The sequence below is a fragment of the Mustela lutreola genome, chromosome 5, assembly GCF_030435805.1.
Source record: "Mustela lutreola isolate mMusLut2 chromosome 5, mMusLut2.pri, whole genome shotgun sequence".
NCBI lineage: Eukaryota > Metazoa > Chordata > Mammalia > Carnivora > Mustelidae > Mustela > Mustela lutreola.
In genome coordinates this window covers 106,201,349-106,228,786 of record NC_081294.1, presented here as the reverse complement: position 1 = coordinate 106,228,786, position 27,438 = coordinate 106,201,349, and the positions used below count along the sequence as shown (strand labels likewise).

Genomic DNA, 27,438 nt, shown 5'->3' with positions numbered 1-27,438 from the left:
GCTTTCTGCTTCAGTTTTTAGGGAATGGCATTAAATATATGAGTTCCTTCAAAAGAGATTCATTTAATAAGAAAAGCTGTTATGGAGATTTCCCGAAATAAAGCTGGGAAGAGGCAGGTTACTTACAGGAAAGGTACCTCTCTTCAGACCTGGTCTCCAAGGGCTGAAGCAAATCATAGGCATATGTCACACCCAGCTGATTATTAACCTGAAGAGTCATGTTGCCAAGGACCCAGATTTGCCTTGCCTGTTTTCCAGTTTCTCTCTTTTCCATATTCCCCTTGCTTTATGTTTAACATTTTAAACATTAAATACTGGTTAAAATTCTTTTTAATACCCTAAACAGCTTTAGGAAAGGAAGATGTTGTGTAATTGAAAGAAATGAGCTTTTTGGGGGCTTAAAACAAGAAGTCTGATAAAGGCTTTTCCAGAAGAACTTGTACTCAGAACTTGGACAACTTGCATTATAATGCTTCTGTTGCATACAGATCATTGCATGCTTGTTTTCCAGAGTGTAAAATAAACGAATGATATTTTGAACATATTTTTTTAATAGCTTTCTAGATTTTTAAAATCTACAGTGTATCTTTAAGGTCCTACTTAATCTCAATAAAAGATACTGTGGGGGCACTTGGGTGGCTCAGTGGGTTAAGCCTCTGCCTTTGGCTCAGGTCGTGATCTCAGGGTTCTGGGATCGAGCCCCGCATTGGGCTCTGTGCTTGGTGGTGAGCCTGCTTCACCCTCTCTCTCTCTCTGCCTGCCTGTTTGTGATCTCTCTCTCTCTCTGTCAAGTAAGTAAATAAATAAAATCTTTAAAAAAAAAAAAAAAAAAGATACTGTGGTTGTGAGCTACCTCATCTTCCATATAGTTTTAAATAAAGTAGAGATTATATTGATTATAAATTTCTCAGTAAGTTATTTACTTATTACCAGAATAATGTTTCCGATGGGTAAAAATTTTTAACCTAGTGAGGGTCTAATATAAAATTCTTGTATTTTAGCAGGATATAGTCCATTCTCATATTTGCAGTAGTTTTATCCTCTGAAGGCACCACACTCAGTTGTCAAATATTGAATGATTGCTCCCAGATGACATACAGGGTTAGGTTCCTACAGGCCTCTGGTCATATTTTCATCAGTCAATACATAGCCTTGTTTTATGTGTGTTTGTGTTTTAAGACACCTTATTTAATATGTATTATTGATTCATTACCATTGAACTCCTGGCCAACAGCTCTATAATTCATGCCTGAGCAAAGCTCATATAATATATTCTCTCAATACGACAAATCACAGCCTTCTCACACATAAGAACAGACACAGCACAATGCTTGGGGGTTGTTTTAAACAGAGAAAGCACCAACGAAATGCACAGTAATGTGAAATACATGGTGCTAAATAAATCACAAAATGATCCTTGTTTACAGTATGAGCGCTGAAACAAGAAAGCCAAGTGTTTCCTTAATCAACCTCGATGGAAACAGACATGTCAGGTGGTTCATATCTTTCAATTGCAAAAGACTAAGAAGGTACCTCGAATACTGATTTTGGAGTTATAAATACATTTTAGTGAGTAGGAAGATTTGCAAATACAGAGTCTACAAATAATGAGGTTGGATTGTAATTGTTTTAAGGAAGCTTATGATTGAGAATTTAGAATATTCCAGATTTGAAACAGTGTTTCTCTTATTTTGTGGCATTGTGGGAGTTTTGACTTAAGTGGAGTCATCCTCACAGTTTTTGTGTTCTGTTGTCCAGTGGAATAAAATTGTCTGCTCTCAATCTGTCATTTTATTTTTTGCTCTATAGGGAACAACCCATCTTCAGCACTCGAGCTCATGTCTTCCAGATTGACCCAAACACAAAGAAGAACTGGGTACCCACCAGCAAGCACGCAGTTACTGTGTCTTATTTCTATGACAGCACAAGAAATGTGTACAGGATAATCAGTTTAGATGGCTCAAAGGTAAGTTACACTTGCTTTAAATAATCTTGCTGTTCTTTGCAGTAGAGCATTTTCTGTTTCATTTAGAGGATTTTTGTCTTTATTAAAACACAGTATTTCCTTTTGAGTTTTAAAGACTTTTAAAAACCAAAGTTGATCATTCTTAAGGTAGAAACTTTTTTTTGTCTACTAAGTTACTTGGATTGACCACCTTATTCTGATTTACATACCAAAATATTCTACACATTTTAAGTTAGTTTTTTTGATAAATATTAATTGCATATCTATTACATGTCAGGCATTATGTGAGGTGCTATAAATTTAATAGCAAACAGAATGGACACACTTTCTGCTCTTTTGGTGCATACAGTCTGATGAGGAACTAGAATTCTTTTCAGATACACTTCTGTAGATCAGTAGGCAATTCACAATCTCTAAATGGTTTGAAGCCTGGTCACTGCCACCATTGAAGCTGACATCCCTTATTCTGAAGAGAAGTATATGGACCAGACCTAAGTTTTTATTTTTAGGAGAGGCAGATGGTATCATGTTTAAGAACATAGGCTGCTGGGTTTTGTTTCTTACCTCTACCATCTGCTAAGTGTTTGATTTGGGGCAAATTATTTCTCTGGGCCTCATTGTTCTCACCTCAGTTGTGTTAGTAAGGTTTAAATGAGTTAATATCTTCAGAATGCTTTGATCTGTGTCTTGTAGTTAGTATGCCTTTTAAAGGGGGGAAACACCATTTTTTCCTCAGTGAATTTTGAATAGCACAGAAAGACACAGAAATATCAGACATCAGATTCTGGATATAATGTACGTAGAAAGAGGAGGGCTCCATTCTTCTCCAGTAAGCTTTTTTGAAGGCATGAGACGTTTCACCTCCCAGTTATTATAACAATTCAGTGTAAGGTTTAAGAGCACGGACTGTGGTGGGGGGTGGAAAGCTCAGACTGTGAGACACAGACTGTCTGGTTTGAATTTTTACTCTATTGCTGACTAGCCATGTGACCTAGAACAAGGTATTTAATGTCTTCACACCTCCATTTCCTCGTCTATAAAAAGGAACTATTAAAAATACCTACATCATTATACCACAGGGTTGTTTAAGGATTAAATAAACTTGGGCAAAAGTACTAAAAGGGTGCATAGTAATCAGTATGCAAAAACTGACTCTTTTTGTTATTATTACTATTTTTAAGTTATTGGTTATGTATCGTCTAGTAGTTTTGGGGAACAAAAGATAATTTGATGTTCAACTTTGATTTCATTTTTTCATGTGCTTACTCATTATCTCCTTAACTAGATGACAGAACTCCAAGGGCTATTTGCACCTTATCTTGTACCTAAGTGACTAATGTGTATTTATTAGAATAATTGATTCTCAGGGCACCTGGGTAGCTCAGTTGGTTGAGCAGCCAACTCTTGATTTTGGCTCAGGTCAAGATCTCATGGGTCCCCGGGACTGAGCCTTGCAGCGAGTGTGTTTACGGATTCTCTTCCTCCACCTCTGCTGCTCACCCCACTTTCTCTATCTCTTTCTCTCTTTCAAATAAATAAATCTTTAAAAAAATTGATTCTCTTTCATTTTTACTTGGAGGGTTTAAAGACTTGAGAAATAGTAATAGTTCATTTCTGTAAATTTTTTTTAAGATTTATTTATTTATTTGAAGAGAGAAAGAGCATGAGGGGGATGGGCAGAGACAGATGGAGAAGCAGGCTCCCCACTGAGTAGGGAGCCTGATGCAAGACTTGATCCCAGGACCGTGGGATCATGACCTGAGTCAAAGGCAGACCCTTAACTGACTGCACCCAAGTGCCCCTATAAAACTTCTTTAATGGGGGCGCCTGGGTGGCTCAGTGGGTAAGCCGCTGCCTTCGGCTCAGGTTATGATCTCGGGGTCCTGGGATCGAGCCCCGCATCAGGCTCTCTGCTCAGCAAGGAGCCTGCTTCCTCCTCTCTCTCTGCCTGCTTGTGATCTCTCTGTCAAATAAATAAATAAAATCTTTAAAAAAAAAAAAAACTTCTTTAATGAAGAATTCCGTCATGTTTTGTAACTGTTGAATGAAATCATCTGATTTTAATTGTTATGATCTCAGGCACTAGAATAATAATTTATTTCTTTTCCCTGAGTAGAACTTTCAGTTCTCTACAATCTGTGTTTACCTCTTGGCCCAAACCACAGAAAAGACATCGTTTTATTAGATGGGAGACTTAAATGGAATAAGTTCAACTGAAGAATTCCCTTGTCCCATGTGATTAAATAACTCTCATGTGTTCTTCATTCTCAAGCAAAAGAAACTATTGTTGCTGGCATTTCCGTTTTTGAATATACTTTGCAGCTTGTAATCATTAGACTCTTAAATAACTCTTGTGGAGGAGTTTTTGTTTTGTTTATTTTAACAAAATCTACCCTCTGTGGCACTTAGGCTTTCTCATTACTTTTTTTTCCCCCCATTTATTTATTTATTTATTTAATTTTTTATTTTTTTATTTTATGTATTTATTTGACAGAGAGAAATCACAAGTAGATGGAGAGGCAGGCAGAGAGAGAGAGGGAAGCAGGCTCCCCGCCGAGCAGAGAGGCCGATGCGGGACCCGATCCCAGGACTCCAAGATCATGACCCGAGCCGAAGGCAGCAGCTTAACCCACTGAGCCACCCAGGCGCCCTAATTTTTTATTTTTTATAAACATATATTTTTATCCCCAGGGGTACAGGTCTGTGAATCGACAGGTTTACACACTTCACAGCACTCACCAAAGCACATACCCTCCCCAATGTCCATAACCCCACCCCCCTCTCAATACTTTTTAAAACTGATGCTGGTAGCTACTGCAGTCCCTGCTGGAGTAGTTGTTTTTTGATAAGCAGTAGTGGTTTACTTGTGGCTCAGTGTTTTTCTGCCCCTACCCCCACTTCTATTTCTGTACTGCATGATGAGTTGGACAGCCCTTAGGTGCCCCTGATTAGAAAATGTCTATTTGTTCTCATTTAGTGCCCTTACTGTGCATATAACATTTGCTTAAAGGTTTTCTAATCAAGCTGCGGAGACATCAGCATGGCCGAGGGCCAGAATAAGCGCCCTCCATGATCTGTAATGACACAGCATTTTTACCTCTTTTCCTTGAAAAGACAGGAACTCTGGAATTGAGAGACAAATTTATTTTAAAGAACTAAGATTTTTCTTCTGAATGGATTCATATTCAGGCAGTTCAAAGCATTCTAGTCAAAGAATTCTAATGAATAATTTTTTTCATCTATCATTTTAAAGTTTTTCTGCAGTGATTAAAGAATCTCCATACAAGTAATCCCAGGACAAGTGGAGGTGAGAGGTTCAAAATGGGGGTGAAAATGGAACTCTTAAAAGCATAAAGAAGTTCACTTGACATAGCTAAAACTGAAATCTATGACCAGTAGCAGCTGGGTTTTATAGGCATCTATTTTCTTCGATGCCTGTAAAAACCTCTCGCTACCTCACATATTGAGAGTTATTGGGATCAAATGTAAAATGCCTTTCTGTCTCTGAAAACACTCCAATTCCAGCTCAAAAGCACCCTCATCAGGGAACACTTGAGGACCACCAAATCTAATATAGTCCCTGCCAGTCTTTGCCTTTGAGGCTCTTAGACTCTATCACATGCTGTTCTTGGGGGCTTCACAGCACTTAACCACTCGGAAATTAAATTAGTAAGCTACTTATTTATTTATTGACCAGCTCTTCTTGCCTTAGAGTGTAATCCACCTTTAAATGTTGCATCTCGTTGTTACATTTCAAGTTTCTAGAATTGTGCTAGGCATTTAATAGGTACTCAGTTTAAAAAGCTGACCAAAAGCTAACCGAATGATTCCATAACCAAATTCCTTACCTTTTGTTATTCCATTTCTTACCATTTGTTAATATATTCTTTTCCATTTAGTCTTTCATGACACCTTGCAAGTTAGAGCACTTGTTAGCCACATTTTACATAGTCCTAAAATGACACGCTAGGGAAAGGAGCTTTTGAACTGAAGAGAAAGGAGGTATGAGTATATAAATTTTGTCAGAGGTAAAAATGCTTAATCAAGGGTAAGGGCTCTCATAAAACAGCAGCTAACACATCTGCTGTTTGTGACAGAAAGTAAGGGACCACTCTTTCGTTGACTGTCTTCTTTAGTAGGACAAGGGTCATACATTCATGACTGCAACTTCATCAGTATGTGCATAGCTCATGAATATTTATATTCTTACTGTTCACGTGGTCTGTAGCTTTAGCTTTGTTCTGAAAATGCTTGATTTTCATTCTACATTTAGTAGTTCACCAAAGGACTGCTTAGGAATTTGGTAACTTTAATATTATTACTGGAATCACTTTGTAATCTTGGTTTTGGAGGGCATTCAACTAAACTAAGACTGGTTCTGTACTTTTGCAGTCCTGGCAGAGGGAATATACTTCAGTTAGTATGTTACAATAATAGTTGGAATTTATTATAGAGATCACCAAAATTAATATTTAATAACACACTAAAATACTAGTTTTCTAGGAAACTATGTGTTCAACAGAAATGATAGTGGATTCTCTATACCATGAATTTCTATCACTTTATGAAAAAAGAAGTAAAGTATATATTTAGGGGTTTGTTTTTCCCTTGAGTATAGGAAAAAATACTAAATGATTGAAAGTCTTTACTGTGTCATAATATATTTAAATAAGTCAGCTTTAAGAAAACTTTTGATTATGGATTTTAGAAAATTAGCATACAAATAGAAAATTTGTTCTGTTGATGTATTCATTTTTGAAAGATTCTTTGAAGGGTAGGGCCCTACTTTTAAAGAAACAACTATATTAAAGCTTACGTGCTTCCAGGAACTATTACTCAGAATTAATAGATACTGATCCTGTATGTTCAAAGGAAAGAAACGGACGACGCTAAAAACTCCATAAAATTTTTTGCATCATCAGAAAACTTTTTTTTTTTTTTAAGATTTTTATTTATTTATTTGACAGATCACAAGTAGGCATAGAGGCAGGCAGAGAGAGAGAGGAGGAAGCAGGCTCCCCACTGAGCAGAGAGCCCAATGTGGGGCTTGATCCCAGGACCCTGAGATCATGACCTGAGCCAAAGGCAGAGGCTTTAACCCACTGAGCCACCAGGTGCCCCTCGGAAAACTTATTTTGATTGTAAAGTTTTGAAATTTTTGGTAGAGTATCCTCATATTTATAGTTCAATTAGTTACCATATTTCTATACTATCACTTATAATGTTAAAAACTATTTCTAGGTTGCTAGGGTGGCTCAGTCATTTAAGCATCTGCCTTCAACTCAGGTCATAATCCCAAAGTCCTGGGATTGAGTTCTGCATCAGGTTCCCTAATTGGCTGGCAGAGAGTCTGCTTTTCCCTTGGGCCCTTCCTACCCCTCTCTCTCCCTACCTACTCTCTCTCTGTCTCTGGCAAAATTAATTAATTAATTTAAAAATATTTATTAAAAAAACTTGCTATATTGGGGCACCTGGGTGACTATTAAAAAGACTTGCTATATTGGGGCACCTGGGTGACTCAGTGGGTTAAAGCCTCTGCCTTCGGCTCAGGTCATGATCCCAGGGTCCTGGGATTGAGCCCTGCATCGGGCTCTCTGCTCAGCGGGGGGCCTGCTTCCTCCTCTCTCTGCCTGCCTCTCTGCCTACTTGTGATCTCTGTCAAATAAATAAATAAAATCTTTAAAAAAAAAAAAAACTATTGCTATAGCTGTCTTTCTATATTTAATGTTGTGACCCATTGGAAATCCCAAGTTTTTATGGAACTAAATCGTCTTGTGTTTAGATTTTTGCTAGTTTTTGGCTAGTTACTCATACTTGTTTTATTTTTCAGGCAATAATTAATAGCACCATCACCCCAAACATGACATTTACTAAAACATCTCAGAAGTTTGGCCAGTGGGCCGATAGCCGGGCAAACACTGTTTATGGACTGGGATTCTCCTCTGAGCACCATCTTTCAAAAGTAAGTTAACTCATAAGATCAGGTGGAAATCTTCAAGTTGGATGTCTTATATATTTAATAGCAAATGGAAAGTAGAAAATATAGGAGAAATTTGTTTAATATTCTCAGAACAACTGTAGTGACTTTAAAGCAAGAAGTGAGAGATCATTGGATTCCACTGTCAATTGGAAAATTAATTGTACACCTTAAACACGGTCACCATTGACAGAGAGGTATTTATGTGGTGAATGGTCTGTGCGACATTTAACAGGGAAGTTAGGGATTATCAGTTCAGTAAGAATACTTACTCAGGGATTAGCACCCTTAGTGGAGATGGTCTGCAAGCAGGTGAACACCAAACTCTTCTGAGCTATGGAAATTTAAGCTGATAGTGATAAAGATTTCAGCTTTTTGACATAATCGTAGGCATGTATAAATTACTTTGTTTAGGGAAAATGGTGCTTTGTCTGGGTGAGAATTACTTCCAACTCTCTGATATAGTGCAGTATGAGACCTAATAAACACATGAAGAATTCTTGGAACATAATGACCAAGTGAATTACTGTAACCAGAGGCTGGTAAAATACAGAACATCAACAGGCAGATAAATATTGCGAGTAAAGCCGTTGTCCTGCTTATGAGCAGTAGCATGCAGTGTTCATACCACCAGTGTCTTAAAATCTTGTGGGTGTCACACAGAAAGTATGTAAGGAAAAGGAAACTGTCCCAGGATAAGAAGATGATCAAGATGATGAGAATTACTCACTTTTGTGCTCTCTGGATCCAAAGATTTATGCTTTAAATTTCTCTTTCAAGCCTTTCATAAAAGGATAACACTACATTTGGCACATTTTACATAGAATTTGGTATACACAGGATCTGGGGTTGCAGTTGTTCAAGTTCAGGGTCATCAGACTCTGGAAGATACACACAGTTCATGTTTACATTAAACCGTAAGCTATTCATTATAGAATCATTCAGATTCTTACAGGAGTTCTTTTAAAAACCATGTTACTTTCTTGTATTTATTGACTCAAGCATATAGTTCACTTAGTAATTAAAGTAATCTTTGTTTCCATTTGTTTTGGTTGTAGACATTCCTTAACCCTGGTGTTTTCAAATGCTTTTGTTATCTTTTTGATATAAATTATAGTTTAGAGACCACTTTTAAGGATATTTGAACTTTTGCCTTCATGATTCTAAGTCCATCCCTAATAGGATGATTAAAATGAACAGGTGTTACCTGATTTGGTTTCTGTTACTCCCATTGTATTCTCTAAATACATTTTCTTGAGCTGTAGTAAAGGTAAGAGATTCAAAGTCTTTTCAGTATAACAAGACACAGGCATCCAGCTGAGCATTGCCGCTCTGTAAATAATCCCCTTAGGAAATTACAAGTTTATTCTAATACTTTTACCATTACTCAGGTGGAAGCTTTTTGGAACTTTCTTTTGGAATTGTCTGTCAAAGTTTATAGCCAGAAAAAGTTAAAACTGTGATTAGCTTACAGTCGCTAAACTTCCTAACAACACAGGAGCTAAATTGTGGATTAATTTCTCAAACTTGAATAAAATGATTTTGGAGTCTAAGTAATTTGGGCTACAAATTAAGTTATTGTCACATCTTTGAGGTATACTGGTCAGCTAGCTAATATGGTAAAGTAATAGTTTATTAAATCCTGTCAATTATACCGTTTTATTTCATTTGATCTTTTTTCTGGGAGTGGTTTTTCTATTTCAAGAATTGTATTTTTCCTCTTTAAAGTTAACATATACTTTTGACCAGCCTTACTGGTAGTGATTCCTGGTATTGTGAAGGAGAATTGACATTAGCTCTTGAAATCTAGTTTATTTATTCACTAGACTTGGCTTCAAGAGTTTATATGATCAGTCTCTTCAGAATGTTTTTGTTGAAAGATGACAAAATCATGATTTGTTTTCCAAGCTACATTAGAGACCAGTATTGCTGCTTTGTAGACAATGGGGAACCCCAAGGAGTTTATAATTTTTTACATAATTGAAGCAAGCATGTAATTAGTCTGGTTTATTTTATCATTAAAAACCGCAAATGAATCAAAGCATTATAAGGGTTTTGAGAAAGTTCTGAAGGCAGCTCTAGACAAAGGTGTCTCAAAATAAGGAAGAGTAGCAGCATTGAGAGAAATATTTGGTCTCCTAAGGCTGATATATGAGGAAAATTGCAATTATGCTTGGATTATTAGAGTGCTTACTAAGTTGTATTTTGTTACCATGGAAACCCAAGTCAATAAAAACTAGCAATAGTGTGAGACTTTATGAAGTTTGAAAGGATTTTAAACATTAACTACTTTGGAATGCTTGATGAGTGTAAGAGAAACTTCAAATTACATGAAGACTAATAATGGTTTTGTTTTTATTTCATTTACACCAGTGTGAATGAGACCTTTTTAGCTTTATGTTCAGATTAATTGCACAGAGTATCTCCTCACTTTGAAAGTGAAGCATATTAATATAGATTCAGTTCCCTGATTTACAAGTTCTAGGTGGTGGGGACAAGTTTGAGAAGGAAAGCTGTAATGACAGTTTTAATTTTGACCTTCTTCTAAGTCCCCAACACAGGCCAGAATATCATGACCTCTTCTTCTAAAGTTTTCTTTCCCAAAAGAGAAATGAATCAGGGTTGGCTTATGGGGATTTAAGGAGGGAACTATACTTTCAGATTTTTATTACCAATTCCAGCAGGTGTTTTAAGTTATGTGAGATTTTTTATTTTTTTAATTTGGTTATTCTGTAGCCTTATCTTACTCCTTCTGAGAATAGTGGTAGACTAGTTTCTGCTTCCAAAGGCGAAATAGATACTCTTTGTGGCCCTGACATTTCTAGATTACTATGAGTTCATAAGAATTAGCATTTCATGTACTGTAGTTGTTTTTTGTTTTTGTTGTTGTTGTTGTTCTTTTTGTTTTTTGCTGTTCTTTCCAACGTTAAAGACCTTTGTAGAATCATGTTATTCCTCTCTGCCACTGTACATTAGCTGTTTAGGAATCTTTGGAAAAGAAGTTTTAGTAATGTCATTTAATGATAATATTATATGTTGCTATTTGTATTGTTGAAAATAAAATGCCTTACATAATACAGGAGTTTATATTCTAGTAAAAGTTAAAAGCAAGCTCTAAATACTGAGATGTTTATGAGTAAATACCAAAAAGATTCAGTTTTCTCCATTATAAGCCAAGTATATTAATCCTTCCTGATTCCACTCACATCCTATAGTCTGCCCCTTGGTCTTAATAAAATATATCTGAACAACCAAGAAAGGACTTAGGTAAGCTTGCTGACACCCAGTTCTAACTTAATTACATTGTGATGTTTTTCGATGCAATGAGTCCGAGTAGTAGATAGTGTGACAGTGTACAAACAAGTGTTTGGTATTAGTTTTCTTTAATCTACATTTTCATATTGTACTTGTATTTGATTTGGGGGCTAGATTGCTTGTGTAAGATTCAGTAATTCAGAAAATGAAAGAAAACCAAGGTAAAAGTGGGCATTGAGACCTATATTTATTTTATTTGGTTAATGTATATAGTCTTTATACGTTCAGTTCGCAGAAAAGTTTCAGGAATTTAAAGAAGCTGCTCGACTAGCAAAGGAGAAATCACAGGAAAAGATGGAACTTACCAGTACACCTTCACAGGTGGGTATTTAATTTCTGTTCTTGTTTTTGAGCCTTGTTCATTTCAGATGGTATCCTTTGTGCCAGGGTTAAATTTAGGAAGATATTGGCAAAATTAAAGTGGTTTCCAAGGTGGACGTAGAAACGCACCCTTCAGTTCATCTGTACTAGTGGAGAAAGGTTTCTTTCTTATATGCCAAGGTCTGCAAGAATCTGGGGGGAAATCTGTTCAGTAATTACAACTTAGCTTATTTGATGTGCCTACAACTTAAGAACAATCATATGTAAGAGCATAGATTGGCCTATTTTGTATTCTATAATGGTCACTCACAAGAGGAGACAGAGGAGAGGCTCAGGGAAATAAGAGTTTATTGTACTCACAGGTTCTAGTAACAGGAGGCAGACATAGCACACATCTGAGGGCTACTTAGAGAAGTTCATGGTGGTCAGGAGGCAGAAAGCAGGAGTATAGGAAATGCTGAGGCTAGAGCTGTATTCAGGTTTCCTCAGGAATGGCAGAGCAGGGTAGACAATTTAGAATTTGGCTGGTTGAATGATTTCTGTAGCCTCTAAACTCATAAGGGTAGTCCCTTGTTGCCTGGTAGCTGGCCCTGGGATGACAAAGGCAGAAGAATATTGCATCCTGAGGTGCAGTGGGTCAGATGAGGGAGGTACAGGTCTAGATTGGTTAGTTTGCATATCAAAGGCATGTTCCCACTCACCTCCTTCTAAGAATTGGGTAGCCGGGAAGTTTTTATTTTTTTAAGATGTCAAAACATCAAATATATGGGAAAAAATAGTAGTCTGTTATACTTGATTTTAAGTGTACTTAAATCTGACAGTTGGAACGGCTTTCTTTACACTTAGCACCAAGACTCAAATGTTACAGGTTTTATACATATACTGCTTTTTTCTTTAACAATTGACTTAATAACTGTGACTTGCCCATCATAATCTTTCTTTGGTTGGAAATTAGTTAGATCTCCAAGTAAAGTTCAATAAATACTTACATTTCAGTGCTTTTACAAAGGTTTTAATACACATTGTATGATTCTGCTTTTTAATAGGCTTTTCTAAAAATTTTTATTTCAATTTGAGTCTTAAGGACAGGGTTCAGCTTTGTGCTGGGTTTTCTATAGCATTTGAAGTGTGCTGCAGGCTTATATGAAAAGGAGGAATCAGGTATTACAAATGTTTCTCTGGAATGACAGTATAGTAGCAGAGTTCCATAACACTACTTGAGAAAGTGAACAGGAATTGCCTGGGAATTTAGTGACGAGCCATTTTTGAACACTGTTTGCTCTTTACCTTCCTCCTCACCTGTGGCACCCATCTCTATTTGGTAACTGCACCTGGTATACGGAGTTTTGGGGTTTTTTTCTGTTTTTGTTTTTTTTTTAAAGGAAAGGAGAGCTCTGTTAAATATGTGTAAAGTACATATTTCCTCATAGACTAAAGATGTACTCTGGATCGAAGCCAAAGCTCCATTACACTTCCTCCACACTTGCAGTGACCTGGAATAACATGATCATTTTTGAAACTTCCCTTGACGCGATCTTCCCTAAGTGCTATGGTAGCATAGTGATACTTTTCAAAAAACATATGTAAAATTTAGTACCAGTGCATGTTTGGAGCGCTCATTCTTCAGGTGAATTAGTCCAGCGTTTTAAGAAGATGTTGTAGCACACGCTATAGAGAATATGGAAAGGACTCCGGTAAAATTACAATGGATCGCGTTTGTCCATGGTACTTAGTTCCTGTTTCTCTGATCATAACTTGTTTTTGTTTAATTAACTGTGAACATGTCGCTGGTAAGATCCCTGCTCCTCTTTGGTGGAAGGGATGTCTTTAAGCCTTGACTTTCATCAAAAGAATATATCCAAGGTGTTTATATGTGGAAAATACTGTTAAATATAAAGAATAAAAAAATATCCTAAGTTCAGCAGTATCTGAGAGCCAAAATATACTGACCCTAAGGTATCTTTTCAAAGCATTGAAGTCTGATTGCTAATTTAATGTACAGAAGCCAAGAGTAATAGTTAAAAAATATATTTATTTTCATTTGTTTCCACCCCTTCCCCTTTTGTGACAGTCCCTTACAGATGTCATTAATATTTCTGTTTCAGTTTGAAATGTATGACTGCTGGCCACTCTGATTCTACTCTGCTAGAGAGCAGAGCTTGATTCTCCTTGGTTTAACCCAATCTGCTAAATTAACCCTCTGCCTGAAGTATAGTGTATTGCTAAGGAATTCAGCAAGGACATCAAGAGGTTTAATAGAATAATTGATACCAGTAGGCATTCAGTCAGTCATAGCTTTTGTTTTTATTTAGGAGGGATAACAGACCAGTTAAGAGTATGGGTTTTCAAACAGACTTAGATATAAATTATTTTTTATCACTATTTGGTCTTGGGAAAATGGCTTAACCCACTTCTCTTTATACATCTGTACTGTGGGGATTACATTACTTAGGCTATGGGATTGTTGGAGGGAGTAAGAATGATAATGACGATGTCATACAACAGTGGCACTAATATAGGCTTTAGAGCCTGGTTTTGAATATGGGCTCTAACTCTTACTAGTTCTTTTTGTTTTGTTTTATTTTTAAGCAAGATACCATTTTAAAAAAAAAAAATTTATAAAAGAATAAGAACAGTGTCTCCTGAAACTAATATAACACTCTATGTTAACTATACTGGAATTAAAATAAATTAAAAAAAAATAGTATCTCCTTTACAGTGTTATTATGAGAATTAAATGAGGATTATAAAGTGCTTAGCGTAGAGTAAATCGTCAGTGTTAACAGTGTTGTTGGTGTTGTGGTTGTGCTGCAGAAGATGATGATGTGAAGCCTTGACATAGTGTCTGGCACATCATCATTACTTAGAAAGATAAAGGTGCCTTAACTGAGTAAAACCTGCGTCTGAGTACCCTGGAAACTTGTTAAAATACAAAGGCTGGGTCCCACTTGTGGTATTTCTGATTTAGTAGGCCTGAGTTTGGTCTTAAGAATTTGCATTACTGGCAGGGTTCCGGGAGATGCTGAAGCTTGATCTGGGGATCCCACTTTGAGAAGTAGTGCTGTAGACAAACTGTTCACGTCCCTAAAGGCATGTGATGAAGAGAGTCTGGCATTAAGGGCCAAGTTAGCCACTTCCTCATTCTTAAACTCTTGAGCTAAGATTGTACTCTTGATAAAATGTGTGGTCATGTCAGATAGCCTTTATTTTGTCTTGATCAAGATAACATCTCTAGGAATAAGCTGAATCGTGTATTAGTTGTTACTTTGTTCCATGTTCTTCTTTAATTAATACACATTAACTTAGAACTTTTTCTCTGTTGGAGAGCTTATGTTCTTGGGTTTCCATGGGAATCTTTTAAATAGTCAACTTGATACAGAACCAAGAGTGATGATTGGCTTTAAATATGAAGTTTCTTATCAGTGCAAAGGAAAAAAATACTATATTTGACTAAAGTGCTTTCCTCAGAATGCACATTGAAGAAAAAGGGGCTAGATAATCAAATATATATAATGCAATTTTTTCTTCATTGGAGTTTAAAAAAAAATAAGTTTTAGTCATTTGACTAAGACTTCTAAGTTGAATGAAGTATTTACTCCAATAGTTGTAGTCAAGCACAAGTTATCGATTTTTTCTCCATATAAACTGGATATATTGTAGCTCTCTTAATCTATATTTAGGCTAGTTTTTTTCTAAAGATTTTTAAAAATTCACTTGATAGGAAAAGTAAAACGTGTGTGTGTATTCAAAGGAACACAGCCTCTTTAGCTTTGTTATAAATATCATAATTTTTTAATGTTCAAATTAAAGAGAAATTGCATTTATTCAAATGAGGCACTGGTTTATTTTAACTGATTGTTAGTATCTCTGTGACTAGCTGTTTGATCTTAGGCAAATGAGTTGACTTGCCTGGGTGTAGTAGGTCTTAAATCTGTAAGGTCAGAATTTTGAACTATATGATCTCTTTGGATATTTCAAGTTTAATCTTTAAATGTTTTAGATTTTCTATACCAAGGGTGTCACTTGATATGAATGGATTTTTTTGAAAGGTGGTCCTCATTAGCCAGGTGTTACTACCTTGAACTATATTAGTTATATATCTAACCCACTAATATACCATTAGCATTAGTGAATGCCTATAAATTAATGTGATACTTTCTTAGTATCACATAAAAAATGTGGCTTTACTAAACCAGATACCTCAAAACAACTTTTACAATCTCAGGAAACATTCACTAGAATTTTCTGGGTATTATTGTTTGCTGTCCAAAGTAAGGACAGTGGACTTAAGATGCTCTAATCCTGTTAGTTGTCTCAGTGGAGTGTTTATCCATTTCTCTTTTGGATTTGCCTACTAGATGCTGGCAGTGAGAATAGAGAGGGGAGTCTAGACCTAACAGTGGTGAAATTGACTGAACTTGGAAGAAATACAGGAGTTGAAGGATTAGTGAGGGAGGCTGGTAAAGGAGGAGCAAGATGTTTTTGAGAATTCTTTTTTTTTTTTTTTTAAGATTTTATTTATTTATTTGACACAGACACAGTGAGAGAGGAAACATAAGCAGGGGCAGAGGGAGACGCAGGCTTCCCGCCAAGCAGGGAGCCCAATGTGGGGCTCCATCCCAGGACCCTGGGATCATGACCTGAGCTGTAGGCAGACACTTAATAACTGAGCCAACTAGACGCCCCTGTTTTTGAAACTTAATTGTTGGTTTGTAATATGAACTTTAGGACAGGATTTCCACTTCAGATACTGAATTTATATCCTAATGAAGCAGGGGAATATGTCCTGTAGATAGTTGGAAATTATGAATTGGAGGTAAGTCTCAAGAGTTATCAGCAAATGAGTAGTAGTTAAAGTTATAGGAGGGAATGATATCATCCAGAAAGAAAATAGAATGGGAAGAGAGGGGAAGACAGGGTCAGAAATTGTCACTTGAAAATTGTCACTTAAATTTAAGGAAGATATAGGGAAAGACACGGTAAAGTGGTAGGAAATGAAGCCGCAGAAAATGTTAGTACAGAAGTCAAGAGAAGAGCTTTATAAATTGGAGGCGGTGATGTGGCAGTGTCGGGGCGGGGGGTGCTTCCAAAGGATGAGACTTAAGAGGACTTCAAACCTAACAAACTGAAGTGCACTGGTAGTTACCGGTGGACTGTTGGTAAAGAAGAGCAATGTGAATTAGTTCCTAGAATGAAAGGAAGTAGAGTTGGTGACTTTGGGCTATTCTTGAGACAGAAATGTTTGGTAGTGAGAATATGGTCACAAATATTTTCTTTTGTATGAGGAGAATAAGAGTTTAACATGGTAATCTCAGGAGGATGTGATGCTAAGAATATATTTTTTTCATAGAATGTGTGTGTGGGAGTGATTTGCAAAAGGTTTTAAACGTAAGGAATGAGTAAAGGAGAAAGAGAAAGAGAAGAATAAAAGGAAGGGAGTCATTGATGGAGCATTATGCAAAAGAAGGTAATATTGTGAGGGAGGCGGATGGAAACAAATGAGCTACTTCTTTATCTGAGACAGGAGGGAAGGATAAAAATACATTCAGATACAGATAGGAGGAAGCCTGAGGAAGTCCTTGCCAGTTTATTTCTCTTTTCTCTGAAGAAAGACTTAGGTCATTTACTGAGAGGAAAAAACAGCTGAAGAAAGAGAGGGTTTGAACACAGATTTGGAACAGCTGTTAGGTAAAGTAAAAAAAGAAGAGTCAAGTGGGAGTAGTAAGTAAAATTAAAGATTACTCGGCAGGGCTCAGAATTACTTTCATGACGCTAGTCAGCCTGTTTAACAGTGTTTTCTCTCATTGCACTTGGTGGCTTGGGCACATAAGAATATGGAATGATGGTTCATTTGATAGGAATTTGATATTGGCAAAATGGTTGTGGAAGGAAGCCCCCAAATGCTAATTTGAATATAATTAAGGTGATTGGCTTTCTGCTATAGACTGACCATGGAGAGGAATAAAGCCAGATGCCACCTGACAAAGTCCCAGAATGGCAGAGGGCCAAGAGATACCAGGTTGGAAAGCAAGGGGGAAGGGTATGGGTTAGGTTGAGAGGATAGGAGGATGTACAACACCTCTTACCTGTTGGAATCAAAACTAGTGGTTGATGAGTTAATCAAGAAAGTCAGTTAATGGGAAGAAGTCTTTAAAGAATCGGTTTATAAATTAAAATTCAATAATACCATGTTTTATGTATTCACCATTATTTTTATTTAAAGCTGAAACTTTCTCTTTGAATATGAATCTGTTGATTGGAATTCCATGTTCTCTTTCTTACATAAATCATACTAATTAATTGTCTACAATTTCCTGTTTCTCTTTTCCTTTAAGTAGAGCTAACCCTAGTCACTTGCGAAGAAAGCTAAGGGTGAGAGTAGATTTTCCTGTTATGTTTCTTAGTTGTAGGTTTTATTGTCTAACCATTTACTTTTTAGTTGCTTCAAAGCATGTGGTCTGGTTTTCATCAAAAAAACCACGCTAGCTTTGCATTCAGACTTTATTAGTTTGTGTAATATTTAGTTCAGCCATATAATTCTATAAATACAATTGGCATAAATGTGCTTGGGACAGATACAGCTGATTCTTGGTAAGCATTTCATGTAGCTGGTACAAAAATATGCAGAATAGAGGTTAATCCACTAGCACTGTGCCTCAGTCAAGTCAGTACACTTCACACAGGGAAGGAAGAGCAGGAATTAATCTAGAGTCACGTTACAAAGAATTTCTGTGGTTGTCAGAAAGTGAGATTTCACAAGTGGTGACCCGGTATGGGGGGAATGGCTTATAGCAATAGTAGACATTTGATCTCAGCCTCACCTTCCTTTATGTATCCTTTTGTTCTTCCCTGTGTCTCTTCCCTGGCACTTGTTTTAATATCCACAGCCATAGGAACTCAAAATCATAAGGTCCTTCCTGTCTGAGCCTCTGCCCAGAAAAGAGTGTTCTCATCTTCATTTAAATAGAAAAGACTGAAATAGAATAAGTCTTCTTTGAATGCTTACTAAATGATAAAAAGAAGAAGCCTTGTTTTCCTTAAGCCAGAAAGGATGGAACTGTAACAGGAATTTTAATTTTAGGCTTTACTGGAATTCAGTGGAAGGTGTTGGTGGTATGTGGTCTAATGGGGAAAGGGCTCTGCTGCCACATCTCTCCCTCCCACTCTCCTGCTACAGTACAAATAACAGAGAGGAGCTAGGTGAAGGCCTGGAGGGAGCGCCCGGCTCGTTTCTTTTCCATGGGATTCAGAATATTTCCTTTTGTGGCATTTCTTTTTTGTTGTTTTTTTTTTATTGGTTTGTTTTATTTTTAGCTTTCCTGCCACTTCATAAATGAGTAGAGAGAGAATTCTTAAGAAGCAATTCCTGAATCTTACATGTGCTTTTTTAAATTTATATTTTATGTTTCACACTTTTCATTTTTCTTATCAGCTTCAGTATACCTATATACATATACACCTATGTATCAGAGAGGGTATTGTTTAATAATTTTTTCCTTAAAATGGCTGTTAACCATTTTAGCTTAAGAATGTCTTTCTAAAGACAAACTGTCCTTTTTTTCCTTTCAAAAATTTGTCTAATATATCTCCAATTTTTTAATTTTAATGTTTGAATTAAAGATATAAAGTGTTGACTTTATATAAGGTGTTTTTTTTTTAGTAATAACTGAAGTTGAATGTTTAAGAAATTACACAAAATTTAGTTTGAAAAAGAACTCAATGTTTGGAATACATTAAATAAAACAACTTTCACTGTGTTACTTATAACATACATGAAGTTCCTAGAAGGTCTCACAGAATGCTTTTAACTACCTGTGGGGTAGTTAGAAGTCAAAGGAGTTTCATTTTCCTTTTATGCTCTTATATATTGTTGTAACTCTCTAAGGAGCAAATACTAATTTTATTAATTTTTAACCTGCTTTAAATAAAACATGCTCTGGGTGTTTTGTTTTCATTTCAGATGTAATGTATAGGGTAATAAAACATGCCTTTATTTAAATGTAGCTAATATTCAAGTTTTCTGATGGAATGCTTGTTGAGTTGCCGTACTGGAATTGTTGTTACTTCTGTGCCTTCTATACCTTTCTTCTTCTCCTTCCTTCTTTCCTTCCTAGCCTGCATCTCAAATGGTCTTCCCACTTCAGTAGCATCAACATTATTAGCCTCCCCAAGATCCATGCACCAAAACCCCCATTTCTCCCCCAGAAAGCAGTGGGATGCAGAACCTCCCCCCCCCTTAATCCTAATCTACTTTTGTCGCTCACACTCTTATCAATCAATTCTAGCAAGTCTCCAAGTGAATCCTTAGTTACCGACGCTGGTTATGCCCTCTTAGGTTAGCAAGGTAATTTGTGAGGCACCTGGGTGGCTCAGTCGGTTAAGCATTTGCCTTTGGCTCAGGTCATGATCTCAGGGTTCTAGGATCCAGACCCGTGTCAGGTTCCCTGCTCAGTGGGGAGTCTTGTTCTCCCTCTCCCTCGCCCCCTCTGCCCTGGTGGTGCTCTCTCTTTCTCTGTCTCTCAAATAAAACAAATAAAATCTTTAAAAAAAAACACACACACAAGGTAATTTGTTTCTGTTCTTATATCCACTGAATCAACTTACTGTTCAACTGATTGGACAGTCCACCTTGATTATTTACGTTGGTTTGGTCTTTCTTGAAGAGAAATAGCCCTGATTTATTTCTTCTTGCTGCTTCAACTTTTTCTGGCTAATTGATATAGTCCATAATTGACCTCAAAATAGCCACTTGGGATATCATTCCCATTTTTTGTTGTCACGTTGTACAGTAAACCTTATTCATGCATTAACTGTCAGTTACTTGAAACAAAGAGGATTTAGGAAAAAATTTTTTAAAGAGACAAAGGTCAAAATAGGTTCCATTAATAATTGAACAATAATTAAGTGATAAGGTAGAATCAAGAAAGTAGCCTTTTTGACCTTTAATACTTGTATAATTTATAGCATTATGGTATAATTAGTTAAAATATTTAAATGTGAAATAAAATACATACAATTTAAAACCAGAAACCTCTGAAAGAAAGTTATTCACCATTGCTCTATGTGCATTATTTTTGTGTAAAAATATTTAAATTATCATAATCTAAGATAACTCCTTATATGCTCATGTTTTTATAAGCATTTTCCTGTATTACACATATTTTTCTTTTTCTTTTTCTTTTTTTTTAAAGTAAGCTCTACTCCCAGCGTGGAGCTCAAACGCACAACCTTGAGATCAAGAGTTGCATGCTCCACCAGCTGAGCTATCTAGGCCCCCCTCTTGTTTTTATTTGAAAAAAAATCCTGTATTCTTTCAGGTTGGCAGATTATGACCATACCTACCCACTCTCCTATTGGACACTGATGTTTTCTTTTTCTTCTTTACCATAGCCTAATATTTCAATTGTGAAGTTTTAGTGCCCAGAAATCATAGGGGGTCCACAAAGCTACACTTAAATCATCTAGTGCTAGGACCTCGCCTGGTTAACATGTTTATCCAATGACCCTTCAGTTCCAATCTCTACTAATACCAAATTCAGATCCAAATAATAAGTGTCAGCTTGGGCTTCATTTTAAATTCCACTTATTTTCTAGATGAACAAATTAAATTCACCTTGATAGACAAAACATAATTAAAAGTAGAAATAAGACAGGAAATTTTGTGAAGAAAAATAATTTCATTATTCAAGCTGAAATATACTACCTCTGTATATGTTACAGAGGGATTTCTGGCTGCTTTTGTAGGTAACTCCGGAATTGAAAAGTAGGGCAGATAAAAATTAAAACTTCTTGAAGATTTCATTCTTCCCTTTGCCTTCTTACCTTCCCAAGTAAAATCACATTTTCTTGCATTTTTGTTCTGTCTTTTCTTAAGTAATTCTTTGAATATGTTTTATTCTAACCAACTAGTTGCTTTATGAACCCAAAAGTTCTTCAGTTCTTTGAAACTGCATTTCTAAATTGTATTGTTGCAGGTCATTTTCTTATGAGTTGCTTTGCTTTAAAAAATTATTTCTTCTTTAAATTTTATTTTTTTACCTCTTTGACTCAAATTTCAATGGAAATATAGTTTGTAAGTAAGCATATGTTGGAGTCACTTTTAACTTTAAGATTATCTTGTATATTTTAACAAAAGTATAGTAACACTTTTATCCCTTACCTCCCCCCCCCCCCTTTTTTAAAGGAATCAGCAGGCGGGGATCTTCAGTCTCCTTTAACACCAGAAAGTATCAATGGAACAGATGATGAAAGAACACCTGATGTGACACAGAACTCAGAGCCAAGGGCTGAACCAACTCAGAATGCATTGCCATTTTCACATAGGTACAGATTCAATTCAACCATCATGATTAAGTAAAATGTGTAAATACGGAAACTTACTTGGTTTCAGATAAATTTTGCAGAGTTACAAACTTGAATGAAAATTTCAGGTCAGTCTTTTTTCTTTTTTTAAGCAATTTCTGTTAACCTCAGAAAGGCTTTTAAAGAATTTTTAGTTTATGGATGCCTAGATGGACTAGAATGAATGTTTCCTTTATGTAGAGCAAGTTTCCTGAGTTAGTTGAAGTACAAATCAATTTTCAGTGAAACAATATATCATCGTAAATCTTTTCTACTTGCTTTTTTAACACAGCCCCCAAAATTCCTGTTTGTTAACCTGGTTTCCTCTTTCATCTGTGTTCTTGAGTTTTATAATTTTTTTTAATTGGCTTACTACTCTAAAATTAAGCTCTACTGTACTCTTAGAGGTGATCTCATCATAGGATTTCACAGAAGGAAACAAGGTATTGTTGTAAATTATATTAATGTTAATGTCAGATTTAGTGTTTTATACCAATTAACTGGGGATGAATCTTCAGGTACTTCTGAACTGTAAAAGAATTTGATACTTCAAAAAGGTATAATTTATCTTAAATGTGTTCTAAACCAGTTATAGTAATTATTTGCCATACTGTATAATTTTTTGAATGCTGGTCTTTGGAACTGCAGCATTGCAAATATAAACAAATACCTATCAGTCATTGTCTTAAAGTTAATTTTTATCCTTCTTTGGAAACTTTTGACTAGTAGTTTTAACTAAAATTTAATAGTTTTCCTGTGTTGAACATCTCTTTTGAGGACCAGTTTTTAAAACATCAAATTCTTTTAGCATATTCAGAATACCTGTGAAGTGAGATATTCCAGACTCTTAATTCATGAGAATTCTAACTTGGATTGAATTTGTTGAATAGTAGGGGCAGCATAAATTATACATACTAGAGACTAACATTGGGAAACCACATGATCAGCCTGAGGAAGAAGCACTTAATTGGAGGTTTTTTAAGGAATGTGTTAGAAAAACTTTTTGACTGAAGGACTATTACAAGTTTGTTCCTAAAAATGCTAATAATTTTGCATATAACAGTAGACCTATCTTAGAATTATCACAGGCATCATGCTTTAACTATTGCAGGGTAAGCGTATTCTCTTTTCTGTTGCTACCAAAATAACTGGACACGTGAAAAATTTATTAGTTCCTCTGAAGACTATATTCCCATCAATAAGTAAAACATACAGGTTTTTGAATACAGTTACAGTTGAAGAGCAATGTGATTAGTATGTAGTTTTTAAAAAGTACGTTGAGGGAAGGAAAAATTTTATTCCTGTTAAATTTAACATACCCATTTAAAAGATGTAAATGCACTGAACATAATTATAAATGTGATTTCTTTAGCTAACATTTAAACGAGCCATGTGCATTGAATACTATAACATTTGGAAATAAGAATTTTTGTACTTAACACTTATAAAAACTACTTCAGGTTTATTTTATACACCTAAAATTCTCTGAATGTTTGCTGTTTTGCTAATCCTTAGTATTTGGAGTTATTAAATGGACTAGTCATTTTCTATTGATGTTCTTTGTCCCTAGGATTCTAAAAGGAGTTACTTAACTTTGATTTGAAGGTACAGCATCTTTGACTACTAGAATGTATAGATACTTGAGTTCTGAAAAAGTTGAACAGGTCATTTTAAGCTTTTAATTATGTTAAAGGTATTACACAATCTCAAAGTTTTCTTGTTGTACTCTTAAAAAAACCCTTAGCTTTGGAGATTTCAAAAGACTCTTTTTCTGAACTAGTTTTGATTTCCACCTGAGATAGAAGATTTAGTGTTTTATAGCCCATGTTAGAATCCCCAAATAACAGAAGAGACCTCAAAGATGGTATAATCCAGGATCTTCCAAACTGTGGTAGTTTGAAACCAATTTAGTTTATCTGAATTTCATTCTGAAAAATGAAACATAAAATAGGAAACATCAGAGTAAAATTCACATTAGGGATAGGAGCTTCATTTCATTCAGTAATACATAGATTTGTGTGTGCATGCTGGATTATAGTATAAAAAATGTCAAGTTTGAAAACGTATGCCTTCGACACATGAGGAGACACAGGAGGTGAGTTGTCCTGTTCACATAGTTGGTTAGTAAAAACTGGGCAGACTGCAGCTCACCTTTTGACCCCAGTAGATACTGCCAGTTAGTTAAGAGTGCATTTTAGTCAAATTATTCCCAGCACAAGAAGTACATTGTAGTGTCAGGAAATTAATAACTTCCTATCTTAAGAGAACTCTATAGAAATAAGATCAGTGTTTCATGAATGAGAAACAGCAAGGATATTAAAATAATTTTTATTTAAATCTGAAACTTGTGTTTAAACTTGATACACTTTTTTTTTTAAATGGCAACGGAAGACAAAGTCTGTGTTTTTAAAGGTTACTTATGTAGACTATTTTGCCTTCTTCCTTAGTACTTATTTCAACAGAAAAGGATGAACAAAAAAAATAAATTTTGCCACCATTTCTCTATTCTGGTTGAGCAAAGTCACTAGAATATCTATGTGTTGTGTTTGTGTGAAGGAAGGATATGGAGAAGAATGACCTAGTCAGTCAAATTCATTAAGAGTTGATTGGAGTAATAGCACTTAGCAAGCAAATTTCTGCTCTTAAAATTCAAACCGTGTGTCTAAATCTCATGAATTCATTAATTCACATACGAAAAGAAGGCCTTGATTTCAATCACATTATAGTTGGTTCTTTACTCTGTTAGTTTTATGTACTTTTTAAAAAGTGTTTATAAAAAATAAAAAATTAAAATAAAATAAATAAGTACTAGCTTTATAGACATAAGCAAGTTTTTTTTTTACTCTTTAAACTTAAATAGACTTTCAAATATATATGAGAGAATACTATGACAGACTCCCATGAGCACATACCCAGCTTCAAGAGTTAGGAAAAAACGGCCAGTTTTATTTCTACAACTCTGCCCACTCTCCCGCTTTTCTGTTATTTTGAAAGCAAATCTCAGTCATGTAATTTCATCCACAAATGCTTTTTAAAATTACCTTTGAGCTTTTAAAAACCTATTAACTAAGGTACTACAGCTTTTTATATTCTATCTCAGTGGCATTACAAGATTACCTTGAATTATTTACTCTTTTCTTTGATTTTTAATTATACTGCTGAACTAAAGTTTAGAATGTATTGACTATTCAGTACTCCTTAGTCAAGTGCTGTTTTTATGTCCTTACCATAGCTATGCAAAAACATTCTAATTGAGTAAGTTTCAATAAATTAATATGTTTTTAGTATACTTACTTAAATGCTTTTTAAAGTTTAGAGGTATGTAAAAGAGGGAGTTAGTGAGGATAAAAATGTTTACTAATTTCTTTGGGGAAATGGCATTACCTTTTACCTAAGTTGCTATATTTTCTTAAAAAAAATTACTTTTTAACTGAAATAGTAAAAATCATTTGGGGACTGAACAGGTATATACTGATCCACTGAAGTGTTCAGGGCATCTTTTAAGACCTTAATCTTAGGTTAGCTATGCACTAAATACAGTAACTATCTACTAATAGACCAGTATATACAAATGGGGGAAGGTTTTGTTTTCTCATTCTAGGGAGTTACTGTTTGCTTCATAGCATCAGCTGTATGGAATTCTGGGAATTACTTGTTCTTAAAAATAAATTCTAGGCTTTGTTTTTTTAAGGTTTAAAGCTATCTAAAATTCTCTTGGAAATAGTTAATTTTACAGTTTCCCGGTGCTTTTAGAATGTAATACTGAAAACTAAAGCCTTTTATCTTGTTCATTGTGAATTTGTGCTCCCCACATATATAGTAATAGATTGATAACTAACTGCTGTTACCATATTTCTGAGAGTCCAGAACCTAGTGTATATACATTAGTAGTTTGCCAAGCTATTTTTGTACTGACAAATTTTAATAACAGATTGATTATATTAATGGAAAATATGCTCTTTTAAGCACTGATTATATTTAAGTTCTTTTAATGTTTAGGTAGTAAATTCTTATGGTGCTGCTAGTATGTACACATTTTGGGGGTACTGCATGTACCTTCTCTTCTGTTAAAGAGATTTTTCTGCCACTTTGTGTGTTTCCAACAGATTCATTAAAGGATATATATACAAATGTTACTCTTTAGTATATTGATTTTGCTTTAAACCAGTATAACCACAGTTTTACTTAAATTTATGAAATCTGGGTGGGTTCACTTCAGTTCTATTTAATAGAGTAATTTCTCCCTATTTAGAGCTTCAGAAAGTTACTTCTTTAAAACTGATGTGGGGTGAGGAGGGGCTTGTGCCTGGGTGGCTCAGTCATTAAGCATCTGCCTTCTCTGCCTTCAGTTCCCAGTTTCCTGGGATCAAGCCCAGCATCAGGCTACCTGCCCATCAGGAACCCTGCTTCTCCCTCTCCCACTCCTCCTGCTTGTGCTCCCTCTCTTGCTGCGTCTCTGTCAAATAAATAAAATCTTTTTTAAAAATTAAAAAAAAAATTTAAAAAGTAAAACTGATTAGGGATTTTGATGCAGTTTCAAAAACTAAATTTCATTAGAAAATTTATATACTGTTCCAGTTACATATTAAACTTTTTTCAGAAGTGCTTTATTTTGAATTAAACACCATTTGTACATACTTGAAAGATGATACAAGTAACAAAAAAGTGAATGTTCAGAGCTATGGGTACTATACTTTCCACAGCTATGCCTTCTGTCTCCCATTTTTGTCAATAGTGGGCAAAATTTACAAGATCATAGTTAGGAACTACAATAGAAATAATCTCTGTGGCTAACTTTTGTATGAAAAAAAATTTTATCTGTAAAATTGGGACTTGATTTTTCAAGAAGTGCTTTATCATTAATACGATTCCAGATGAAAAATTTAAGTTGTAGAATTCTCCTTACTGGGGCGCCTGGGTGGCTCAGTGGATTAAAGCCTCGGCCTTCGGCTCAGATCATGATCCCAGAGTCCTGGGATCGAGCCCCTCATCGGGCTCTCTGCTCAGCGGGGAGCCTCCTCTCTCTCTCTCTGCCTGCCTCTCTGCCTACTTGTGATCTCTGCCTGTCAAATAAATAAATAAAATCTTAAAAAAAAAAAAAGAATTCTCCTTACTGTTATAGTTACAAATGACTTAAGTATTATCATTCTCCCACCACTGAACCTCAAAAATTAGGTTTTTTAAAAATTAACTTGAAGGGCAAGACAGATTATGAGAGATTATAGTATAACAATATAGAGATGTCAGAATTTCCTTTACCATAATTGGAACAGATAGCATTTTATAAGAAGTGCTATAGTAATTTCATAATACACACAGTTTCTCTGGGAGGTAAGAAGCAATTTATGTATTTTCAAATAAGATGCAATTAAAAAATAGAATATAGGGACTGGGAATGTTTCCTTTACTTTTCTAAATAAGTATACTTACATTTCCTATCCTGCCTGAATTTTTTAAAAAATTAATCTTTGGGGTGCCTGGGTGGCTCAGTGGGTTGAAGCCTCTGCCTTCAGCTTAG

General features: G+C 35.4%; 1 protein-coding gene across 1 annotated transcript in view; it reads left to right on the top strand.

Annotated features, from left to right (window-relative positions):
- The window catches only part of HOMER1 (homer scaffold protein 1), a 135,444-nt gene that overhangs the window by 48,799 nt on the left and 59,207 nt on the right, over positions 1–27,438 (top strand). The window contains exons 2-5 of the mRNA XM_059175323.1: positions 1,810–1,966; positions 7,797–7,928; positions 11,487–11,579; positions 21,763–21,902. Coding sequence (XP_059031306.1) covers positions 1,810–1,966; positions 7,797–7,928; positions 11,487–11,579; positions 21,763–21,902 — 522 coding nt within the window. The remainder of the gene's footprint in view (positions 1–1,809; positions 1,967–7,796; positions 7,929–11,486; positions 11,580–21,762; positions 21,903–27,438) is intronic.